The 20,663-nt window shown below is 41.6% G+C and overlaps 1 protein-coding gene across 1 annotated transcript in view; it reads left to right on the top strand.

Moving 5' to 3' along the window:
- LOC126428214 (uncharacterized) overlaps positions 1–20,663 on the top strand; it is a 28,075-nt gene that overhangs the window by 1,036 nt on the left and 6,376 nt on the right. Inside the window, exons 3-5 of the mRNA XM_050090130.1 lie at positions 432–677; positions 5,406–5,544; positions 5,735–5,931. Coding sequence (XP_049946087.1) covers positions 432–677; positions 5,406–5,544; positions 5,735–5,931 — 582 coding nt within the window. The remainder of the gene's footprint in view (positions 1–431; positions 678–5,405; positions 5,545–5,734; positions 5,932–20,663) is intronic.

Raw genomic sequence — 20,663 nt, 5'->3', positions numbered from 1 at the left:
CATCATCTGCCAGTACAACCATTGGAGTTGTAATGTTTGTGTTCCCAAGCTTCCTGCCTTCAGGAATGTTGAGAATAGATCGGGCAATGAGACACTCCCGTAGTTTGCTTTTTGAAAACACTCCAGCATCACCAACATGCCCATTAGTCCCTACATCAACATACAAAAATTTGTAGGATGCATCTACCATGGCAAATAACATGATACTGTTGAAGGATATGTAATTGAAAATGTGAGATCCACTAGCTTTTGGGTAATTAATACGAATATGCTTTCCGTTCAATGTTCCTATAGTGTTATAACAGTTCCACTCCTTCTCGAAATCCTCTGCAATTTGCTCCCACTCTTCTCTGATTGTCGGTACCTGTAAATAAGATGTTTGTATGTGCTAGGAAGTATGTAACTAATGGCTTCCATCTCTTATTTTATAGCATGAAATGCAGGCTCTACAAGAACCTTCTGTTGCATGCAGTGAGCCACAGCCCCAGCATCAAAAGCGACCTCCCAGAAAAAGAAGGAAAGGCATAACAGATGTCGCAACAGATGTCATTGTAGAGGCCACCAGGACATTGAAGGCTGTGGCTGATATGGCCAGGACTCTGCCCCGGCCTGTCCAAGAAGACCACTACAGTGCTCTTGCCACCCACATCACAGCTGAACTGCATAAGATGGATAATGTGAGTGGTGAGGAATTTATAACGGGCACAATACATGGTTTGCAGCGGTGTTTGATGGACAGGTGGGATTTTCTGCATGCGACAACTCAACAAGCACATCCGTCTGCCTCTGGATATATCCAGGTTGCCTTGCAGCAGGCTGGTATAGAAGAGGACAATACCATATTATAAATTACATATACAGTGGCGGTCGAAATAATAGAGCCACCTCTATTGACGAGATTAAGAACTAGGATATCTATTAGTTCGCGAAATCGCCACGAGTGCCGTGTTGTCAGTCCCTTGTAGACAACATCAGGGAAGACGTTGCTGCTATCTTTAGTCATCCGAAAGGAAGCGTTTGAGCTAGACGTGTGAAAAGAGGCATAAAGGTAAGAATCTTATGGGTCAAAATAATAGAGCCGCTTTACACATGTGCCTTTAAATTGATTTTTATGCAGTTGTTTTGTATGTAAATTGACGTGTGGTTTTGTTTACATTCGTCTAGATGGGCAGAGCAAAGCATACCAGTGAAGATGAGCGTATAGTAATGTTCCGGATGTTCAAAAGTGGGATGTCCATGAATAAAATAGCCAATGTCTTGCACGTTTCGCGAAAACGAGTCCAGAACGCCATGAAACGGTCAAAACAAACAAAGCCGCAGGTGGAGAACAGGGGGCGACCTCGTGTAACTACTACTCGCGTAGACAGACTCATCACTAGGGAAGTGAAGAAAGACCCATTTTTGTCAACACCACGACTGAAAGCCATTTTGTTTAGCGACGAACATGATGTTCAACCATCAACCTCAACGATTCAAAGACGACTGAGATCTGCAAAATTGAATGGGCGCATTGCAAGAAAGAAGCCACATGTTTCACAAGCTAATGTTCGGAAAAGGTTAGCCTTTGCCCGGAGAAATGAACAAAAACCTAATACTTGGTGGAGGAACATCCTTTGGTCCGATGAATCCAAGTTTAATAGGTTTGCCTCAGACGGAAAAGTCTATGTGCGCCGCCCACCAAACCAGGAATTTAATCCCAAGTACACTTTAAAAACTGTGAAATACGGTGGCGGAAGTGTTATGGTATGGGGATGTTTTTCATGGTACGGCATTGGTCCAATACACCGTATCAACGGCATAATGAACGCAGAAATGTACAAAGACATCTTGGCAAATGTGATGCTGCCTTATGCTGAAGAGGAAATGCCGCTGAAATGGAAATTTCAGCACGATAACGATCCAAAGCATACTGCAAGGATCATAAGGCAGTTTGTTCAAGAGCACAATATCGAAGTATTAGAGTGGCCACCTCAGTCCCCTGACGCATCACCCATTGAGAACTTATGGGAGATCTTAGACAAGAGAATTGACCGCTCAAAAGCTACATCGTCAGAAAAACTGTGGGAAGAAATCCAGAGAGCCTGGTATGCGATCAGTAGTGACGAATGCAGGCGTTTAGTAGACTCTATGGGTAAGAGGTGCAGGGCAATCCTCAAAAATAAGGGTTACCCCACGAAGTACTAATGCAGTCCTATGCAAAAAAGACTGTTCCTGTACGTTTCATAAGACTGAGATCAAGTACAATATATTTGTTTCAATTGGCTCTATTTTTTTGACCCTGTCCATCAAACACCGCTGCAAACCATGTATTGTGCCCGTTATAAATTCCTCACCACTCACATTATCCATCTTATGCAGTTCAGCTGTGATGTGGGTGGCAAGATTATTACTGATTATTTTGTGTTGTGTTATCGATATAACTGACTATAGTACAATGTGACTCGGTTGTAATGGTTTCCATCATAGTTCAAACATGTCAAGTAATAAATGTGCACTTTATTCCAAACCTTTGCCAGGTGGCTCTATTATTTTGACCGCCACTGTATATGTATAATTTTTTTGTAGCTCTCCAGTCTTCTTAATCTATCTTAATCTATGTTTATACTCAGGATGCCTCACTTTGTAAAACGCCTAATCAGCTTCATACATCTCTTTTAGTTTTGTAGTTTTGGATGCCAGTTGGTACATGCTGTGTTAATAAAATAAAATAAAAATTGTTCTTAATGAACATAAAGTATATTGAACATTTATTTACCATCAGACATTGGTCCTTTAGTGCTTTATAAATTACTTCACACATTTCAGGTATTATTTTACTTAATGTGCACTATGGAATTCAGGTGCTGTACTGTAAGCTAGAGTAACCTTCTCCTGTAGCAAGAAATCGGAGTATTACAGTGAGCCTGTCTTCTGCAGATATAGCAGTTCTTAAGCGAGTATTGTGCTTTGAGATATGAGGAATCACTTCACTGAGCACATACTGAAATGTATGCTCATCCATTCCTAAGTAATTGATGTACGACTTGACTTCCTCCACTCTAAGCTCACGTAACAAGTTCTGTTGAATGCTTTTATCATCTCATCATGAAACCCACGACTTCACCCAAGTATGTTTCCTTTTTTTTTCCCTGCTTTTGTACCACATGTGCACACAGTGCAATTGTGGTACAAGCAACTGCTGCGGTTAATAATTTGTAGTTGTCAACCATCTTGAACTATGAGGAAAATTATGATGACAGTGTAATACCCCTTCTAGCACTACATCAATGATCTTTGTCAAATATATGTGACGGAATATTGGATCACATCTTTGACAAAGAAATTTGATAGTGTAATACTGGCCTTTGCGGAAAATGAAAGATTTCGAACATCAATGATTTCAAAGGGGCTATACTATTATGTGACTTTTACTGCTTTTAAGGAGCACTTCAAACTTTGGCATTTTGTTGCAAATGCTTTGGCAATTAAGTAGTAAGTTTTTAATACTCTTGACTGAGGCGCATTCTTTTAATCTCCCACCAGTAAAACACAAAACTACACCGAAAGTAAAAAGGAAGCAGCGAACGTATCGTAGAACATACGCAAAAAATAACATGGTAACAATTATAGTTTGCACTGTGCACAACTATTGTAATACCAAACTAGAACTAAAAGAACAGCAACCTATGTTTAATTTTCTGCAGTAGTGTGTGTGTTTGTGTGCAATATTTTCAGACAAATGATGTATCCCTCAGTCTTAAAAGACTTTTAAGTGAATAAAGAAACTGCATCACATGGGTTGGATCCCCTCCTTAGAAGACATCAGATTACAGAGCCTGGGCTACCCTCAGGGTGAAATCTACACTGTTGAAGCACCTGTTGCTGTGAGTCAGTCCGTTTGCCTGTCTGTGTATTCACTTGCCTGCCACTGTCATCCGTCCGCCATTGCCGCCACCACTGTTGTCGTCCGTCCATCCGTCCACCATCCACCTGCCTGACTACCTGTTTGACTCCGCCCGGTGCTCACCACTGCCTGCTGTCAGTCCGTCCATCATGAGCCTTCCCACCTCCACTGTCATCTACACCTCCCCCTCACCTCGTCCACTGTCACTTCTTGGAGTGCCGCCCCTGGCCTCCCTCCTTACACCTTGCCTCCCCTCCCTGCCCTCACCCATTCCCCCATTTCCTCCCCTGCTGTGTATCCCCATATCTACACCCTTCCCCCAGCCTCCACACCCACAGTAGCTCCCACTCCTGCCCCCGGCCTCATGTACGCCTCTCGGTTGTGAGCTCTGCAAGATCCATGAGCTATTTTATATTAACGTGACAAACCCCAATTCAAGGGCTATATTTTATTTTTTGACACATGGATCTATGCCGATAATTGTAAAAACTGCGATGGTACATTAGTCCTTACTAATGTAAAATTGTTACCTTCTGAAGAAGACAAATTTATATTTGTTGAATCCTGAGTAAAGAGTTTCTTTATCCATTGCAACTGGTCGGCTGTTTATAATTTTAATTTTTAAGGTTTTTGTCTCCATTTACAGTCGCCCCCTTTTTGTCTGTTCTCTTCCATTATGTTCCCCCTTTTTTATATTTTTATCCGCCATATTTTCTCCTTTATAATTTTAAATGTTTTCTGTTGTATCATCATTGTGTTACGGCTGAAGAGCAGCGCATATGCTGCTTCGAGCCCGCCCCGGATTGGGAAGTGAGGTACTATAAAGAAAAAAAATAAATAAATAAACTGAATATATTTAACCACAACAGCGAGTTGTATGAACTTTGTAATTTGTGGGACCAATCATTGTATAAATTGTGTCTTATACGCAGGAAATATTTTCAGAGTGTGATGTGACAGGTGTTAAACTAAAAATTAATTATTCGAAATGCCTGTGTCAATGAATATACTAAGATGACAAAATCTTGGAATAATGGCGTATCTGCCGATGATATTTACATCCCAGCTGTTGATTAGTTTGCCATTGCAGACAGCATTTTCGTCTCTGAGTATTATTTCTTTTATAAATGTGTTTGTTTCCCCTGCGTTATCCCTGTGCGAAATTATTTTCAGATCCAACATTTAGGTTTCGTATTCCTTGTATTTAACTCTTGTCACAGCTCTAAGAACATAATCTACGCTATAAAATGCATACCCGCCCATATGATTTCAATTGACCCATACTGAAAGCTGTGCAACTATGTAGAATTTATGGCTTCCCATGTAGCGGTAGATGACGGTGCCACTACAGCAAGACACAAGCTGTGGTGCCACATTAGACGCGTGCGGCGTGTGTAAACCCGGCTTACGTCAAATTACCGCCAACAAGAACGAATATCACGTGACCCACCTCAGGAAGCAAAAATATTAATCCAAAGAGCGACGCCATCAGAGAAAATATTCAATTCATTTTTTTTTTCAGAGATACTACACCAAAACCAAGAAATACGATGTCGTTGGCAGTCGAGAACAGCTGAATAGTTGTGTTTGGAGTTGGAAGTGCGGGAGTTGTAAAATGTCCGCTTCGGTAGCAACGAATCCGTCTACTTTGCTTCCATTAGGTATGTGACGTACACGAGTGTTTTGTAATATTGCTTTACCGAAAAAGTTCATATAATGGTCCTGGAAAAAGAATTAAAACAGTTCTATTGTGTAATACGTCAGCTCACAGAGACCTAACCAAAAAGCTTGGAATAATCGGGCCCTGGAATGACTTTCCATTATTGACAAATTGATCCTTTTTTATTGCAGAACTTGTCGATAAGTGTATTGGTTCCAGAATACACATAATAATGAAGAATGACAAGGAAATAGTGGGCACGTTACTCGGATTCGATGACTTCGTTAATATGTTACTTGAGGATGTCACCGAATATGAGTCAACCCCAGAGGGAAGACGTATCACAAAACTGGATCAGATTTTGCTTAACGGCAACAACATAACCATGGTGAGTCACACTTTTTGTAGTGAAACAGAATTTTCGAACATCATTTGTATCTACTTGAAGGCAACATCTATGGGACGTTTAATCATTATTTGTGCTTTGATGAGTTTGTACAGTGACGTGGACAAGTCACGATGAGGTACCGTTATATAGCATAGGCCTAGGGACTAGAAGTCTAGATATCGTAACGAGACAGATTTTAGTTTAATTAATGTGTGTACAAATACTATATAATGTTGGGAGCAAGATAAAGAGTGCAAGTAAGAAGTATTATCATTTGTAGATAAAAAAAAAAGTTTGCAGTAGTTCCCTCTGTGACCAAAACAAGAAAATTGCTTGTTGCATGAAACAAGAAGTTGTATGAGTACACAGCAAAGACCAGGACCAGAAAAGTATGTTATATAAACATAAAATAATCCTCTTTGCACTTCCAGTAAGAACATAGCTAAGAGAGAGTTAAAAAAAGGTTCTAATAAAAAAGTGGAAGATGATACTAAACATTCCTGATGCTTCAGGCAGAGAGAAAAGCAGCAGGACCATTCTTTGTTAGCATCGTCCACATTGTGTTATTAGCACCTTTTTTTATAGTCTTTGTTAAATATAACAATGTTTTTAAATTTATTTTGCAGGCTTTTTTGGGTTTATGTAGGCTAACATACTTTTCTGGTACTGGGCTTCACTGTGTACTGGTACAACTTCTTGTTTAGTGGAAGAAGCAGCTTTCTTGTTGTTACAGAGGACACTCTTGCCAACATTTCCTTGATCTTCAACTAATAATACTACTTTTGGAATTCTTCTTTCTTGCATTTTTCGAATTGAGAAGTATCTTTCTTTATTTTTGTTGATTGTATCTTCAGTTATTAAGGAAAAAATTGTTTCTTCCACACATCATTCTTAAATCTGTCGAGTCTCGTACAGCCTTTCATGGATCTTGGAACTCATATATCTGATCTGTGTATTTTTCTAAAATGTATCACACCCATCAATCCTAACTGTGAGCCTTAAATCAAAACTGGTACAGCCATCATTCAATAAAAATTCAGTTTTGTTTTGATTCTTATTTTCTGAACAGTGTTCTTTTGATTGTCAAAAATTGCTTGACCCTTTTTCAGTTTCTAATCATTATCATAAGTTACGTGATGGCTAAGGTATTGGTAAAGGGACAGTTGCACAATAGGTGTATTATATTTAGGTTTTAGTTCAAACCAGATATTTTTCTCTTGAAGCACATAGTCTTTGTCTTTTGTGCAAAGCTCTTATTATACACTGAGTAGGCTTGTTGAAAAAAATTATTAAAACTATTTAGTAGTAATTCTCATGCATACATTTGTGACAGTTGTTCTTTCCAAGGACAATTTGTCTATGGAACAGTGTAGCAGGAGGTACTCTCTGCCAAGTAAAGTGTCTTGCGGAGTATAAATTGAGAGGTAGATGTCATTGAAAACTTGGGCCTAGCACTGAATGGACCACGTAAAGATTACACTAATGTACAATGAAAGTAAAATATCAGTATTACTGCTAGTGTCATAGCATAGTTCAGTAGCCATTGTTTTATCACTAGAAGAGCATTTATGAACAAAGTATAATGTAGTATAATGTTCTCTTTAAGTTACTAAAAATTTTCATTCCTACAATTTGGAAACTATGCTGTCTTGGCCAGTCAACATCTTGGCGTGTCCAGGCTGTCTCGATTCTAGGTTTTGTGATGCTGAATTTGATGTTGTGCTTCAGCTTCACCCGAATTAGGCAATTGAGCACGTATTGGCTGTAAGCAACTTGGACCACTGTAAAAGCATCTTTACTAAGCCACATTTTTCAGCTCAAAAGGAAAATTCAGTATTAGATATTAATTGTCAACTTTGACCAATGACGTAATCTTAACAGTTGCTGTGACATCACCTTTTGGTGCATATGTTCAGTTTGGTTGTTAGCTGGCGAAGCAAAGATTGTGAAAGCAAAGAACCTCATTGCAATGACACTGATCTGTAGCTTAGTGCGAGGTCTAGGTTAGGTTGGAAGGTGACAGTTTGGTTGTAGGTTGATGAAGCCAATGAAAGTTACAGCAAAAAACCTTGTGGTAATACACTGATCTATAGCTTAGTGTGTTCTAAAAAATCACCACTAAAATTGTGGTATTGTCCGGAGGTCTCGGTGCCACATCAAGTCGGTACCACAGGCATTGACAGTGTCGGTGCAGTCCGCAACGATTAATCTGAGGGGCTCTTGAAGGCTGCCTTCCATCTCGGCACTGTAGCTCAGTATAGACTCGAGCTAAGATGAACTCTGCCCCAGTTTGTGACCTCGGCTTCAGCAGTCAACATCGTGTAGTAGAACAGTGTCAGTCTCAGTGTGTGAAACCTGTAGTTGTTTTACTGTCAGACGTTGTACTTCAAGAGGACAGTTTGTGATTGTATGTGTCGAGTAATGCTGCCATAATCAATGACCATTGTAAATTATATGCTCTCCTGTGGCAAAGAACTGACACAAGTTGAGTAAATCTTTTTTTTTTTCACTCATGTAATAAAGTGAACTGGTATTTAATCTTTGTCGTTAAATTGAGCTATCTCCCAGAGCACTCAAGGAACCCATGGTTGTGGTCAGGCAATTCTGGTTTTGTCTGCCTACAAAAATATCACGTTAAAATTGTCATAATGGTTACGGCATTAGCAAACGTTTCATGTGTCGCTCGTCAGGCCTGACAACTAGTACTGAATATTCCTCTTTATCCCACTTTCCTTCTTTAGCACCATCCGACATCCTACAGAGTGGCAGCAGTCAGTGTCAGATATGACTGTGACATAAAATATATTAGACTGTTAGTAGGTGTTGTTGTGCTATGATGCTTTTTAGTTTCCTCTGAAAGCAGAGGATTCGTGAAAGCTTGACACACACTTGTATAGTGCCATTTATCAGAGTTAATTGCTGTAGATGTAATAGCCCAGATGTGTAACAGCCCCAACATTTCCCATTGCTACATTGTCATTGAGGCAACATGTCATCCTCTGTAATTTGTTTTCCTTTATTTTCATCGTGTTTGCTTTAAACCTTTCCTTGGCCTTGTGGAAGAGAATATCTTCTTGTTGCATAGCCTGCAGAGTACTCTTCCCACTCACTCAAAACAATGTTGTTTTGCCTGAAGACTGACACATGCACCCATTTGATGTACATCATCAATAACAATCAGAAATAGCGGGTGTCCTGTTACAATACTTGTGGCACACTGTGTTGTAACTTCTCTTCACAATGAGCTACTCTTTGGACTGAAAAGATCTGGCATCTATTAGATAAGTCTGAATGTTTTCCAGGACAGTTCCTCCAATTCTGTAGCATTTTTGCTTCTTAAGTAGGGCATTTTGTGGGGTAATCAAAGGTCTTTATAAGATCACAAAGTACCTGTCCTGTAGACGCTGTCTTCAAAAGCTTGATTTACGTTTGTAATTATGTCCAGAGCTGCTGTTACAATGGACTTGGCATTCAAAAACTGTGTGGCTATTCAGTATGAGAGCATGCAGCTTTGAAAATAGGTAACATTTGTCTTTTGATAATCTTACTATTGAACACACATTTATTAGTTTCTCACTTTTTTTCCTGAAGTCTATGATCACCACTCTGTGATGTGTAGATACTGGTTCAACGACATGTATCTCATTGTTCCAGCTGTTGAAATTTGCTAGAATGTTGTCAAGACAGACATCACCTCATGTAGGTAAACTTTTCATAGCTGCTAATTACGGTGATGAAAGCTATCTACCTACCTATATCTATCACTTACACTGTTCTCACCAGTATGCTGTTGGAATGACCACACGAAACTACACTCATGCTCATAAATTAAGGATAATGCTGATACATGGTGAAACAATACTCTGGTGGGCGGTTTGCGGGTTTAAATCACCTCGGGGGTATGACCATGCGGTGCATTTGACCTGCGGTCGTTGCCTGGTGGCGCTGGTAGCAGTCCACATATTGGCGCATGTCAGAGTACGGTGCAGCGAGTAAGTGTGCAGACGTTTTCAGGCATGCTAATGGTGACCGTGTGTTAAAAATGGCTCAAAGAACACATATTGGAGGGGTAAAATACTAGGGCGACTGGAGGCTGGTCAAACACAGCAGTCCATAGCATGGGCCCTCCATGTGCCACAGAATGTGATCTCAAGGTTTGCAACGATTCTAGTAGACAGGAAATTTGTCCAGGTGCTACAGTACGGGACATCCACAGGGTACAACACCACAAGAAGACCGATATCTCACCGACAGTGCCTGCAGACGGCCACGGAGTACTGCAGGTAGCCTTGCTCGGGACCTTACCACAGCCACTGGAACAGTTGTCTCCAGACACATGGTCTACAGACGACTGAACAGTCATGGTTTATTCACCCAGATACCTGCAAGGTGCATTCCACTGGTCACAAAAGAGCCCATAAAGCCTGGTATCAAGAACACAGTACATGGTCATTGGAACAGTGGTCCCAGGTTATGTTCACAGAGAAGTCCAGGTGTAGTCTGAACATTGATTCTCGCCGGGTTTTCATCTGCCGTGAACCAGGAACCAGATACCAACCCCTTAATGTCCTTGAAAGGGACCTGTATGGCGGTCATGGTTTGATGGTGTGGAGTGGGATTATGATTGGTGGACGTACACCCCTGCATGTCTTTGACAGGGGAACTGTAACAGGTCAGGTGTATCGGGACTTCATTTTGCACCAGTATGTCCGCCTTTTCAGGGGTACAGTGGGTCCCACCTTCCTCGGCCCCACCGATCTGCCATCGTGGAGGAGTACCTTGAAACAGAAGATATCAGGGGAATGGAGTGGCCTGCCTGTTCTCTGGACAGCACGTCTGGGATGGTCGACGTATCGCTGCATGTCTTCAAACCCTTAGGACACATCAGGAGCTCGGACAGGCACTGGTGCAAGAATGGGATGCTATACCCCAGCAGCTGCTCGACCACTTGATCCAGAGTATGCCAAGCCGTTGTGCGGCCTGTGTATGTGTGCATGGTGATCATATCCCATATTGATGTCGGGGAACATACGCAGGAAACAGTGGCGTTTTGTAGCACGTGTGTTTCGGGATGGTTTTCTCAACTTATCACCAATACCGTGGACTTACAGATCTGTGTCGTGTGTGTTCCCTATGTGCCTATGCTATTAGCGTCAGTTTTGTGTAGTGCCACGTTGTGTGGCTCCACATTCTGCAGTTATCCTTAATTTATGAGCATGAGTATAGTTTTGCTCCCAAATGTATTAGATACCATAAATTTCCAACTGCTTGGTGAAGTTTCCAAAATTCCTATTTGGGGAAATTGAACAGTAGCTTCCCCATACTACACACTTAACACTTACATATACTGAACAGAGCTGTGGTATTCAGGTTCTGGTTCAGCTAGCCAATGTTCACATCTGAACTGTTCAAAACGTAATAGAAATATTTGAGTTTTGGGAATATATTTATTCATGTACATTAATGTTATCTCCTTCAAAGTGGTGCCCATTAGGTACTTTAGTTATGCCAGTGCTTTTACCAGTCCCCAAAACAGTTTCAGTAATGTGTTTGTAATCTCATCTGTGCTTGTAAAACAACTGCCCTTTAAGGTTTTTCTTTATTTTTGCAAGAGAAAGTGTTATGTCTGGTAAATAAGAAGTATGGAGCACCATTATAGTATCAATTTGACCAAAAATTCAGGAACAAAATCAAGTGTGAGCAGGTACACTATTGTGGTGGAAACATGATAAACTTAGACATGTATTATGTGTGGACAAACATCCTCCTGTTGAAAAATGGCACTATGATACTGTCATGTGTTGGGAGGTAACTTGTGATGACCCAGGGTGACTGTGACACATGGTTGTGCAGTTGGAGACAATCCATGACCTTTAGTCCTACTCAATGGCTTCCTGCACTGTGACTAACACCACTGTGCCTCTCCAAAACATTGGATGAATGGGACCTTTCCCAGGTCACCACCATAGATCATCAGGAGTAGTGCAGAACAGAGGTTCATCGCGAAACGCGTTGTTATGCAATTTGTCAGTAGTTCGCTTCCTGGTCACAGCATCATTCCAAATGCAGCCGTTTGTATTGTGTTGTTAATGGCAGCCTACACATGTAACAGGAATTCCTTAGCCCAACTGCTGTTAGTCTCTGACCAATGCTGCAAGATAACAGAGAATGTTGCAGGATGTTCATTGTAGTACGTGGGACAAGTGGTTGGTATTGACAGTGCAGGTGGGCAGACGGCAATAATGTCGGCCCGATCTCTACTTGTACACATTCTCTATCAGCAGAAACAAAAATGTCGATAACAAGCAGATCATATTTGTATGCACAAATTTATTTACAATTGCTACTTGTAATATATAATCTCAAAAAATTGAAAAGATCTGTTTAGTATCTAATACGATGAAATATAATAAAGTTATTTGTCAAACTTCGCAACAGATGAAAACTATTTTCTCAGTTCGTTGAACGTACACAGTTTTTGTTTCCGTTGTTGAATTTTAGCAATATTAATTAGTTCTAAAATTAATGACTGAATAATTTATCAGTATATTAACAGTTATATTATGAATATGTTGATAGGTTGGTGGCATTCTCACTCCTTAAATTCTTGAGTGTGTTGGAGTTGTGCTAATGGAAAAATACCATTCACTGTAGTGTCAGAATCTGATTTATAATAGTCCTCTTTAGCACTGCTCAAACTATAACTGCTCCCTCCCAGTTGTATAATTAAATTCTTTGCTCATTCGTACACAATCCCTTCGTTTTTGGCAACCTCTTTGTCGACACTTGCAGTACTGTGTCTCACTTGTCACTTGATTGATTGCTGCTACAACAAGATTTTCAACTTCAGAATTGTGAATTTTTTATTGTTTGCAACGATTTAATTTTTTATTTGTGCCCATACCACTTCAGTGGCATTAAAATGACAGTGATATGGAGGAAGCTGAACAATTTCATGTCCCTACCTTTTGGCAATCTCATCAATTGCATCTGCCAGAAATTTTAGTTCTTTTGTGCCACAATTTTGAGGAATTCTGCCTTCTTCATATCTTCTCTGAAATGCACTTTTTGTTGTTTCAGCCACTTTTTTTTTTTCTGGAAATCGTCCAAAGCTGTCACTTGTCTCTTCCTCATCCGCTTCTTTCCTGGTGTGTGCAGCCTTGGAGTACCACTCTCACCACAGCCTATAGTGTACTGTTCTTTCCTTACTGTTGCAACAGTGTTCTTCCTTATTTTCAATGCTGATCTTAATGACCACAGCAACAGGAAACAAGGGCTCATGTTTTTCCTTCTCTTTTTCAAAGCAGTCCCTCACCATACACGCGAATTCACATGCCTGGCTGTGAGCATACTTTCCTTCCTCCATTTCACTTCACGTTTTGGGCTGGCACTACTTGTTGCGCAGGACATTGTTTAAAAGGAAACCGAAGTAAGTAAGCACTAACAACAACAAAAATAAAATAAACTACGAACTGAACTGTGCATTAACACAAACGACAGTACTAGTTGCATGTGAGACATTCACTGGTATGTTTCTTACACATGCTCATCAAGTTTGCAGAGCTGCAACATGGCTCCTGCTACTTGCTTGAGTCCATCATTGGCTGGCTGCCTGCACTTCGTAGGCAATGAAATGGTGCTACTAAACTGTCAGTACCGAAGACTTGTCTCCCGGACTATAAGTGTTGTTGCATGAAAGGTACGGTGTGCTCGGTGCACGGCAATCCTCTCTCGTTATGTCAGACGTGGTCTACCAGAAATTGGACAAAGATTATGCCTGCTTTCATGTTCCCATGCATTCCAAAATTGGGCCACTGTCACATCTGAATGCCCCACAAATCCAGATATTGCACAGTTTGACCAGCCAGCCAAATGCTCGTTGCAGTAAGGCCCCTTTCCAACTCTCAGGTGTTGATAATGGTACCTCACACGAGTATGCGGCATCTCTGTGTCCTTCACAGTGATCACTCAACACCTGACACTGTTATGGCCTCCTTGGATACCGTACTGGCCCTGGTAACAGTATTAATCACTGAAAAGGCATCTGTCACAGAAAAGTGCACATCAAATCATTAATGTACCTGCTGAAGAAGTTAGAGCGAAATTGATTTCATTTCTGTCAGGACAGTTGATGTGCTAAGGTGTTAGTGAATGTTTGTGTAAATAGCCAGTTTGTTCCAGAGTAATGCAATCTTCCAACTTCTGCTGAAAGTGCAGATCCTATTTTACTGGCATATTCCTCCTGTCTGGTTCGTAAATGTTAACCAGTAACACACACCCTGTGTGGTGAATAACTAGAGTTTGAACTGAGATTTTTACCAAACAACTACGATGTGTATCTAGGTATGCTTGTGTCTTGGATTCTGAACCTACCGGACTACAGTTCAATTCCTCTCATCATAGGTTATTGAGTTGTGTGTCCTTCCTTTCTAACCGTTTTGAACCTTTGCCGTCAGCTCGGTAACTGCACAGTCGGCATGTATGACACTGTGGGAAGGATGGTGTCAGTATTAGCTCGCAGCGTATGCCTGCACTGAGGAGCAGTGATGGCCCATACGCACTAATGAACAGAGACGGTGTAGCTAGCCCAGGCCTGAATCTGCGACCCGTCAGGTAGGTGGGTGACAGCAGAAGAAAGTTCCCCAGCAATTGGCCCCACAGTGTAGGGGCATTGTGAGGCCTGCATATACAGACTGCAGGTCAGGTGGACATCTACAAATACTGGAATCAGTCCATGGAAAATGGCAGGCTGCTCCGTCTAGTTCTGCAGTGATCTTCGTTTCGAAGTTATTGTCTTGTGTACACAGCATTGTTCAGCATCACATCTCCTCTCTCACGTTTCGGCCTTTATGTGATGGTCCCCCATAAGGTTTTACCTCTATTTTTCAAAGTTTTCCAGAACAGCAAGCCAATTGGGGAAGGGCACCTTACATGGTGCATCGTGTCTATCATGCGCTGCGACCTATCCAATCCTTTGTGGACGTGGATCTGCACTTCTGCTCATTCTCCAACCGTCGGGCGAGGTCACCCTCCTGGGTGCGTATTTTTCCATCAACTGTGCAGTATCGTTTCGTATGCTGTTGATGAAATGGACTTGTTTGCTTGGTTGCGCCTGATATCCAGCACGGTAGCTAGTCCGTTGTGATGGGGCCGCCATGTACCTTGTTCGTTGTAGCCCCCTGAGCACACGGGGATCGCTGTGCTGATGCCTGCGTTGTTAACTCCCTACGTATGTCGAGGAGTAAATGCCTGTCACCCTGTGGAATCGGGACTCGGGGCAATGGCCATCCTGCCAGTTGGCCTTTGCTGCAGCTGGGTGGTGCCCCTGGGAAGGCCCCTGATCGGAGTGAGTGGCATCAGGGCAGATGACACGCAATAAAGCGTAGTGCATCATCTCTTGGTGGTGGTCAAACACCAGCTGTCTCTAAGCACTCACAGGCTCAATTCAACGCACAGAAGTATGACCCCAAATCATTTCTCTCCCTGACCACACCATGGGAGGAACCTCAGGCTAAGGATGGCAGTGGCTCTTACTCACCCCAGTACTTTGTATGTTCAAGAGCTGATGAATCATCTTTCATGACAATGAAGCCTCAGTTTTTCGTTGAGCATTTAGATGGCAAGTTTGGAGGGGTGGAGGGCTTGTCCAGAATGAGATCTGGGTCAGTCCTGATCAGCACTGCATCCTCTGCCCAGTCATGGACGTCACTCACTTTTGACAAGCTGAGGGATGTTTCTGTAACTGTCGCGGCCCATAAGAGCTTAAATATGGCCCAGGGTATCATATTTCACAAGGACCTTTTTTTGCAGTCTGACGATGAGCTGTGCGTCAATTTAGAGCAGTGAGGTGTACATTTCATTCGGTGTGTCCACAGGGGTCCGAGGGATAATCAGGTTGCCACCGCTACCTTAATCTTGGTCTTTGAGGGTGACACATTACCTGAGAAGGTCAAGGTGACGGTCTACTGCTGTGATGTAAAGTCCTATATCCCTTCCCGAATGCGGTGCTTTAAATGCTGGAAGTTCGGCAATATATCTTCCTGCTGTACTTCCAACATCACATGTTGAGATTGTGGACGCTCATCACATCCCAATACTCCGTGTGTCCCGCCTTCCATCTGTGTCAACTGTGAAGAGCACCATGCGCCTTGCTCGCCTGACTGCAGGATTCTCCAGGAAAAAAGGAAAATCGTGGAGTACAAGACCCTGGACAGACTGACCTACACTGAGGCTAAGAGGAAATTTGAATGTCTACATCCTGTACGTATCCCTACAACAGTTCTAGCCAAATCAGCCCCACCAATCCCGGTCACCTCCCAGAGCCAGAAGACTACTCCTGCCTCCTCCCTGTTGCTCCTGCACTACCTACTTCGGGAGCAACATCCTCCAACTATCGGGGACATCAGTTCCCACTTCTGTGCTGGAGAAGTGTAAGTCTTCTTTGGCTCCTCTCTCTAGGAAGGAGACCCTTGGGTCGCTCACTTTCCAGGTTCTGATAGTGGAAAGATAACATCTGCCTGTGGCTGAAGAGCCCAAAAGCAGCTGGTCGTAGGGCTTCGCACTCATCCTTAGTCCCAGAGATTGGATCAGTGAAGTGCTCCCAGCCAGAGAAACCCAAGGAGCAGGGAGAGAACCCACACCACCGCTACCTACAAGCTCTGCATCTGCAGATGAGGTGGAGATTCTGGCATCTGCTGAGGACCTAGATCTCACCGGACCCTCAGACACAATGAATATAGACTGCTCAGGCAATAAGTTAATGGCGGCAGGTGACTCTGAGGTGTAAACTGCCTCATTGAGTGTTCCATTCCTTCCCAGTTTCATGATGATATCATCCTCCAGTGGAACTGCAGCGTGTTTTTCCACTGCCTGGCTGAGCTATGGCAACTGTTAAACTTTACACATGCTTTCTGCATTGCCCTCCGGGTAACCTGGTTCCCGGCAATGTGGACTCCTGCCCTCCGCAGCTATAAGGGATATTACAGGAACCGTAGTGACTATAATAGAGTCAGGTGGAGTTTGCGTTTATGTCCTAAACTCAGTCTGTCGTGAAACTGTGCACCTTCAAACTCCTCTTGAAGCTGTGGCTGTCAGAATAAGGATGATGCAGGAAATAACTGTCAGCTGATAGGTATTCCTGTTTGAAGTCAGCTGATGGGTATTCCTGCTTAAGGGAAGTCTCTCTAGCAAAGAAACCACTTTCGACAAAGCTTAGGTTCCGAGTAATGAGGGAATTAGTATATTTCATCAAAATATACAAGGTATTAGAGATAAAGTTAGTGAACTGCTTATAGATGTTGACTCTGAAGTTATTGGTATATCTGAACACTTCTTAAATAAGGAGATAATTCAGAGGCTTCCTTTACCAGGATACAGGTTGGCTGGCAGCTTTTCTAGGAGCTCTTTGCGGTGTGGGGGAGTAGTCATGTATGTGAAAAATAGTATCCCATTGGAGTCAATTGATGTTTCAAAGTACTGCACTGAAAAGGTTTTTGAATGTTGTGCAGGTCTGGTTAAATTTAGTGGAGTTAAATTTCTAACTGTTGTTATTTATAGATCCCCAGACTCCGATTTCACAACATTTTTGCTAAAGCTAGAGGAGGTTCTTGGTTCACTTTATAGGAAATACAAAAAGTTAGTTATATGTGGTGACTTCAGTATTAATTGTATAAGTGATTGTGCAAGGAAAAGGCTGCTGGTAGACCTCCTTAATTCATATAATCTTTTGCAAACCGTATTCTTTCCAACGAGAGTGCAAGGGAACAGTAGAACAACCATAGACAACATTTTTGATCATTCCTCATTACTAGAAGGGCATTCTGTTAGCAAAAAAGTGATTGGCCTTTCAGATCATGATGCACAAGTTTTAACTCTAAAAGATTTTTGTGCTGCAACACATGTTAAGTATAGTTACCAACTTTTTAGGAAAGCTGATCCAGTTGCTGTAGAGACCTTTGTAAACCTTATCAAGGAACAAGAGTGGCAAGATGTTTATAGTGCTGATACACTAGACGATAAATATAATGCTTTCCTCAAGACTTTTCTCATGCTCTTTAAAAGTTGCTTTCCATTAGAACGTTCAAAACAGGGTACTAGCACAAACAGGCAGCCTGGGTGGCTGACTAGAGAGATAAGAATATCCTGTAGAACAAAATGCCAATTATATCAAAACGTTAGAAACAGTCAAAAATCTAAATGCAGCAGCCCATTACAAACAGTATTGTAAGGTGCTTAAAAATGTTATTAGGAAGGCAGAAAGTATGTGGTATGCAGATAGAATAGCTAAGTCTCAGGATAAAATTAAAACCATATGGTCAGTCGTAAAGGAAGTTGCTGGTCTGCAGAGACAGTTCGAGGATATAGAATCAGTGCGTAGTGGGAATGTCCGTGTTACTGATAAGTCGCATATATGTACAGTATTTAATAATCACTTTCTGAATATAGCAGGTGAACTAAAAAGAAACCTATTCCCAACAGGGAATCGTATAGCGCTCGTAGAAAAAAGTGTTCCGAGACTGTTACCTGAAATGCTCCTCCATGATACTGACAAGAGGGAGATTGAGTTGATAATTAAATCACTAAAGACCAAGAACTCTCATGGATATGACGGGGTATCTAGGAGAATACTGAAGTATTGTTCTATGTATGTTAGCCCAGTACTTAGCCATATCTGTAACTTTTCCTTTAGGAGTGGTCGGTTTCCTGACCGATTAAAGAACTCGGTAGTGAAGCCGTTTTATAAAAAGGGAGACGGGGATAATGTCGACAATTATAGACCTATTTCTATGCCATCGGTGTTTGCTAAAGTTATCGAGAAGGTTGTATATACAAGGTTACTGGAGCATTTAAATTCACATAATTTGCTGTCAAATGTACAGTTTGGTTTTAGAAATAGTTTAACAACTGAAAATGCTATATTCTCTTTTCTCTGTGAGGTTTTGGACGGATTAAATAAAAGGTTGCGAATGCTAGGTGTTTTCTTTGATTTAACGAAAGCTTTTGACTGTGTTGACCACAAAATATTATTGCAGAAGTTGGAACATTATGGAGTAAGGGAAGTAGCTTACAATTGGTTTGCCTCTTACTTTAAGAACAGAAAGCAGAAGGTAATTCTCCGCAATATTGATAGTGGTAGTGATGTTCAGTCCCAATGGGGCACTGTTAAGTGGGGCGTTCCCCAAGGGTCAGTGCTGGGGCCGCTGCTGTTTCTTAATTATATAAATGATATGCCTTCTAGTATTACAGGTGATTCAAAAATATTTCTGTTTGCTGATGACACCAGCTTGGTAGTGAAGGATCTTGTGTGTACTATTGAAACATTATCGAATAATGTAGTTCATGAAATAAGTTCGTGGCTTGTGGAAAATAATTTGATGCTAAATCACAGTAAGACTCAGTTTTTACAGTTTCTAACTCACAATTCAACAAAAACTGATATTTTGATCAGACAGAATGCACATATTATAAGCGAGACGGAACAGTTCAAGTTCCTAGGCGTTCGGATAGATAAGCTGTTGTGGAAAGCCCATGTTAAGGATCTTGTTCAGAAACTAAATGCTGCTTTATTTACCACTAGAACAGTATCTGAAATATGTGACAGTTCAACACGAAAAGTAGTCTACTTCGCATATTTTCATACGCTTATGTCATATGGTATTATTTTTTTGGAGTAATTCTTCTGATTCAAAAAGGGTATTTTTGGCTCAAAAATGGGCTGTTCGAGCTATATGTGGTGTTAAGTTCAAGAACCTCTTGTCGACCCCTATTCAACAGTCTGGGAATTCTGACATTGCCCTCACAGTATATATTTTCTTTAATGTCGTTTGTTGTTAGCAATATTAGCTTATTCCCAAGAGTTAGCAGCTTTCACTCAGTTAATACTAGGCAGAAATCAAATCTGCAGGTGGAATGCACTTCCTTGACTCTTGTGCAGAAAGAAGTGCACTATTCTGCTGCATCCATTTTTAGTAAGCTACCACAAGAACTCAAAAATCTTAGCAGTAGCCCAAACGCTTTTAAGTCTAAACTGAAGAGTTTCCTCATGGTTCACTCCTATTCTGTCGAGGAGCTCCTGGAAGAGCTGAAAAATTGAGCAAATTCCAGTGTTACATTATTGATTTTCTTTATTTAAACTTACAAATTGTCGCCTGAATACGTTTCTTGTATTTCATTTTATCTGTTTCTACTATCGTGTTATAATTTCATGTATTGAATCGTTCCATGACCATGGAGACTTCTCCTTAATTTGGTGCCACGGAACAATAAATAAAGAAGGAAGAAGAAGAAGAAGAAGAAGAAGAAGAAGAAGAAGCAATGTATATTTTCCTTGAGATGGTGCAGTACCCCTGAATGTATTAGGTGCACTGATTGATCAACTCCCTAAACCTACCCTACTTTTGAGAGATTTTAACGCCCATAACCCCTTGTGGGGTGGCACCGTGCTTTTTGGCCGAGGCAGTGATGTCGAAACTTTGATGTCTCAATTCGACCTCTGCCTCGTAAATACTGAGGCCACCACACATTTCAGTGTGGCTCATGGTAGTTACTCAGCCATTGATTTATCAATTTGCAGCCCAGGACTTGTCCCATCTATCCACTGGAGAGCACATGACGACCTGTGTGGTAGTGACCACTTCCCCACCTTCCTGTCACTGCCCCGGCTTCAGGCCCATGGATGCCTGCCCAGATGGGGTTTAAACAAGACAGACTGAGAAACTTTCACCTCTGCTGTC

The sequence above is a fragment of the Schistocerca serialis genome, chromosome 12 (assembly GCF_023864345.2).
Source record: "Schistocerca serialis cubense isolate TAMUIC-IGC-003099 chromosome 12, iqSchSeri2.2, whole genome shotgun sequence".
NCBI classification, from domain to species: domain Eukaryota; kingdom Metazoa; phylum Arthropoda; class Insecta; order Orthoptera; family Acrididae; genus Schistocerca; species Schistocerca serialis.
The sequence above is the reverse complement of the archived record's forward strand: the minus strand, read 5'-3'. Positions and strand labels throughout refer to the sequence as shown.